At 36.7% G+C, this 5,459-nt stretch overlaps 1 protein-coding gene across 1 annotated transcript; it reads left to right on the top strand.

Annotated features, from left to right (window-relative positions):
* The first annotated feature begins 336 nt into the window (after positions 1-336).
* LOC138205222 (olfactory receptor 52B2-like) lies at positions 337-1,272 on the top strand. Its single transcript, XM_069160983.1, has one exon. It carries the CDS (start codon positions 337-339, stop codon positions 1,270-1,272), a length of 936 nt encoding a protein of 311 aa, XP_069017084.1.
* The last annotated feature ends 4,187 nt before the right edge of the window (positions 1,273-5,459 follow it).

Below are 5,459 nucleotides of genomic sequence, written 5' to 3'. Positions count from 1 at the left end.
TCTGTATATTTTGCTCCTGGAGTTTCAGAGCCAAAACATTAGAGTTGTCATTATGTACTGTTTATTATATATGATGTGTCATATTTAACTGAAATGTATGTGGCCTCAAAGGGAAGTGACGTGGATGTATTCGGCTTTTAATTTGGTACGTTTTGCCCTCAGCGGTGAGAATTTACAGTTTGTTCTTTAAAACTCAAATATGACTGTAATTTTCATTCTTTTCACATAATTTCTTATTTACACATTTTCTATCTGATTATGTCCTAAAGTGGTTTTGGGAATTGATACTGAAGCTCTGAATGAGCTTTACATTTTCTAGGGAGGAAGAGCATAAAAATGGACAACCAGCACAACACGTCGTCTGTTTTACAGCTGAAGGGCTTTAATCTCTCCTCTGAAAGCACCTTTCCTGCATTTCTTTTTGCTTCTCTGAGCTACATGATCATAGTTTTCTGCAACCTTATTCTAATCCTCACTATTGTGCTGAACAAATCCCTGCATCAGCCAATGCATATATTTCTGCTGAACCTTCCCATCAATGACCTCATCGGTTCCTCAGCGTTCTTTGTACAATTCTTAAAAGAAATAGTGACAAAGAGTGGGACAATACAGCACTCAGCTTGTGTTGCTCAAGCTTTCTTTGTCCACATCTATGCAGCAGGTTCTGTGTTCATTCTGACCATGATGGCATATGACAGATACATTGCCATATGTTGCCCTTTGCAGTACAACACTTTGATGACTTTTGCTCACATTATGAAAATAATCACAAGTGTGTGGATAAGTAACTTAATTCTAATAGGGGTCCTATTTTTTCTACTTTTGCGTTTACCCCGCTGTCGATCTGAAATAGCACACCCCTACTGCGATAATCCCACTTTGCTGACTTTGGTCTGTGCCGACACAACCATCAATAACATTTATGGGCTGTCTTGGGCTGCTCTTTCACAGGTGTTAGCAAATGGAGTGATTTTGTATACTTATCTCCGGATCCTTATTGCATGTTTCAGATCTAAACGCTCAGACACGAAAGCCAAAGCTCTGCAGACATGCGCCACACATCTCCTGGTTTATCTCCTGCTGGAATGTCTCGGCCTTTTCACCATCATATCATACAGACTCAAAAACATTTCACCCAATTTTGGAATGTTCATGGGGATGTTGACATTAATCTTCCCACCAACATTGAACCCAATCATCTATGGACTAAAAACAAAAGAAATTCGAGAAAAGATGGTGCACTTTTTCAGGAATAAAATCTATCCAATTTAGCGCACTGTATTTCAACTCAACTCAAAAAAAAAATTTGAGGACTGTCTCATCCTTCCATTCAGAAATTATCAAAGCTGCACTGATTAAAGTCCAGAAAAAACTCTATTTATCTGTCTTCAGGTCAGGCACGGTAACTTGTATGCAACTGATTAGATGTGACCTAACTTGAATGATGCATCTTATTCTCTGCCATAGAAAATATGGAGTCATTCTTTATGAGACTGAATTAATGGACCTAGACTGAAATTTACCGCTTATCATTATGTCTTTTTAGCTTGGCTTTTAATTAAGGTGCCTTGGGTTTGGTTGTTTATTTTTTGTTTTACAAATGTATTGTTTTTTTTCTTTATCTTTAGTGAATATATATATATATATATATATATATTATTTTTTGCCAGAAACTCAAGAGAATCTTCTTATGCAGCTAAATATAAGTAATAGTAAATAAAACTGAACCTGTTGCAGTTACCTTGTAGTACACTGACTGACCCTTACCGTAATGAGGATTATCTTGTTATAAATATGTTCATAAATAATGAACCCTGATTACTTAATGACTATGATGTGAATAACTGTCCATAGTTGTTATATGTTGTTATGGCTAAATGTTTGCTTTATTTAGCTCTGTCGTCCTTGTTTTGTCAGAATATGTCAGTGTCGCTTGCTGTAGGTTTGTTCTTGGCACTGTGTGCGAGCACATTGAGAGCAACTCGAAATCTGACTGAAATTCCTTTTAAGTTTAGACAACCTTGGCCAATAAAGCTGATTTTCATAAAGAATGGTGTTGTCTTCTATTAAATTAATGCTTTTAGGTTGCATGTTGTGAAGTTATCAAATAAGTCTAAATTGTAAAATTGTACAACAGCACATATCTCTTGTTCTTGGTGTAATATTAGACTTAGACATACAGCCTTTTACTACAGTGTTTAAATTTGTGACTGAGTAAGGCACGACAGCAAATCTCATAATCTGCAATTTGACACCTGAGTCATCTATTCTACTCTCTTCTGCTGATGTTAAATGCTGTCTTTATAGCTGTATGAGAGGAAAACATTCCCTGCCAAGGCCTGTATTATTTTGAAATTCTTTAGAAACACTGTAAATGAAAATAATTCCTCAAAATTGACACATGAAAAACATAATTACTTGTTTGATAATCATTCTTAGAGATACTTTAACAAAAATATACTTTTGTCTCCACTCTGTGGTGAAGTTTGATATTGCACACATTGATCTGACTTCATCCTCATGATTCATTTATAGTGTACACTAACATTTCATTGTCTCCATTAAGCTTTTATTGGCATGATATTAATATTCATTAATAAACAAATAATAGCAATGGAAGAGTTATCAACAAACTTTCCTGATGTAGTGGATTTAGTTGATGATCTAGATAGATGTTACAGTTTTACAAAACTCTAATAATACGAACTAATTGTTGTATATATAAGAGGCCACAAAAATTAACATCTGTATTTCACAGCTCCTTTCAGCTGTACTTTTTTTCTGCAAGTAAATGGTAAAAACAAAATGATTTAATGTACAAAATCTCACTGCTATTCTTCAATCCTGATCACCACGGGATAAAATGTGCTTTGAACTATACCGATGGGGTGAGATGATAATTTGATTATTTACTCACCACAGCTAAAGTTGACTTTACTAAAGGTGTCTACAATACAATACACATTTACCCTCACATAAACAGTGATGTGACTTGTTTGGTGGCAAATATGATATTGTTATATTTTTATATTTTCAAATATTTTACTACATCATAAAACATGAACGCTGACAAAATTAGAAACAAAATAAACAACATCAATAGTAAAGAAACCGTTACAAGCCGTACAACTTAATACACATATTTTTAGGGGACATGGGAGTAAAATCTGAATGTGTCATAAAGCACAAATATGGGCAGATAATAAAACATTAACCTAAATAAAAATGTTCAAATAAAAGGTATTACATCATTTGAAGGGGCCCTGTTTTACGTGACTGACTATCCTACACTTACATTACATTGGCACTTTTTTTTTTTAAATTGTCTCCTTTGTGATATTTTTTCCTCGCAGTTGATTATAGAACCCAATGTGTGCTCTATATTGTATTTTGCTTCATCGAGTGTAGGAGAGCTTATGAAACAGTTTCTCAGAAATATATCAAAAAGATGTTTTTCTCATTTTGCAGTTCATGAACCTTAGGAAACACAGAACCAATCAAAATGTGCTCCTCGTAATGTTTACCCACATCTGATTGGTTAACTGTGGGTGCGTCATCAGCCTTCAGAGGAACTTTGAGCGAGGCACAGCTATTCATTGCGTCATGGTTACCAACAGTTGGTTACTGTTTTCTTAACTATGCTCATTAGGTTAATGACCTCTTTGTTTACAAAGTGTTGATCGGATGAAAGTGTCTCTCTCAGTCCTCGAGAGTGATGAGTCCTCAGTACTTCGCTCTGGTAATGAACCTCAAAGGATTTGGTGACACAGTGCAGTAAACAGCTACTGTTTTGTTTGGCAGCATTTCCAACAGTGACAGGAGAGTTGTGAAAGTTAAAGAGTAGATTTCCTCTGGGTTGGACTTTATAAAGAAATAATCTCCAAAAAAATTCACCATGAAAATGATACAAGATCTTAGATGTAAACTGCACATAGTAACTAGTTATATTAGTCAACAGGTTGTTTTCACATATGGTCCATTTTAAACAAACCAAACTCAGTCTCCTTAAAGTGGACCATCAGAAAAGGGACTCAGTTCTTTTTGCATTCTCATTGTGGGTTCATTTGAGAGGACTCCCTCCACTTCAGCTTTGATAAGGCCTCAGTCCTCTTTCTGTTCACAATGATCAGTCCATCCCAAGGAAACGTTTTTTTGTTTTTAAACTTTTCTGAGAATATTATGTCCTAGTTATGTTATCAGCAGGAAGTTTTGTTGTTTTTGTTGTTGATGTTCACATAATGTTCTTATTAAAAGGAAAATATTCTCTCAGAACAGTTTTGTCTTTTTTTTTGTTGTTCTCAGAAGACCCTGAGGTTATCAACTGAATTCCTCCTAAATTAAAATTATAATGATATAGTGTATCATTACTCCATCACAAAAAATAAAAATACTTTTTCCCAGAGACAAAGTAAGTATTTCATATGCATGAGACTTTTGTTTTTGCCTGACAAATAGCTCCAGTCTGAGACTTTAGTGTCCTTAAAACTGCCATATACAGTGCATCCGGAAAGTATTCACAGTGCTTCACTTTTTAAACATTTTGTTATGTTACAGCCTTATTCCAAAATGGATTAAATTCATTTTTTCCTCAAAATTCTACACGCAATATCCCATAATGACAAAGTGAAAATAGTTTGTTTAAAATGTTTGCAAATCTATTAAAAATAAAGAACGAAAATATAACACGTACATAAGTATTCACAGCCTTTGCTCAATACTTTGTTGAAGCACCTTTGGCAGAAATTACAGCCTCAAGTCTTTTTGAGTATGATGCTATAAGCTTGGCACACCTATTCTTGGGCAGTTTCTCCCATTCTTCTTTGCAGGACCTCTCAAGCTCCATCAGGTTGGATGTGGAGCGTCGGTGCACAGCCATTTTCAGATCTCTCCAGAGATGTTCAATCGGGTTCAAGTCTGGGCTCTGGCTGGGCCTCTCGAAGACATTCACAGAGTTGTCCCGAAGCCATTCCTTTGTTATCTTGGCTGTGTGCTTCAGGTCGTTGTCCTGTTGGAAGATGAACCTTCGCCCCAGTCTGAGGTCCAGAGCGCTCTGGAGAAGGTTTTCATCAAGGATGTCTCTGTACATTGCTGCATTCATCTTTCCCTCCATCCTGACTAGTCTCCCAGTTCCTGCCGCTGAAAAACATCCCCACAGCATGATGCTGCCACCACCATGCTCCACCGTAGAGATGGTGTTGGCCAGGTGATGAGCGGTGCCTGGTTTCCTCCAGACATGACGCTTGGCATTCAGGCCAAATAGTTCAATCTTTGTTTCATCAGACCAGAGAATTTAGTTTCTCATGGTCTGACAGTCCTTCAGGTGCCTTTTGGTAAACTCCAGCTGGGCTGTCATGAGCCTTTTACTGAGGAGTGGTTTCCGTCTGGCCACTCTACCATACAGGCCTGCTTGGTGGAGTGCTGCAGAGATGGTTGTCCTTCTGGAAGGTTCTCCTCTCTTC

This window comes from Embiotoca jacksoni, unplaced genomic scaffold (assembly GCF_022577435.1).
Source record: "Embiotoca jacksoni isolate LCO1_2020_lvr unplaced genomic scaffold, fEmbJac1.0.p SCAF_28, whole genome shotgun sequence".
Lineage (NCBI taxonomy): Eukaryota > Metazoa > Chordata > Actinopteri > Embiotocidae > Embiotoca > Embiotoca jacksoni.
Note: the sequence above shows the minus strand (reverse complement) of the source record. Positions and strands in the feature narration are given on the sequence as shown.

Excerpts from the sequence above, each read along its gene's own strand:
- LOC138205222 (XM_069160983.1), top strand. The coding sequence starts at position 337 with ATGGACAACCAGCACAACACGTCGTCTGTTTTACAGCTGAAGGGCTTT.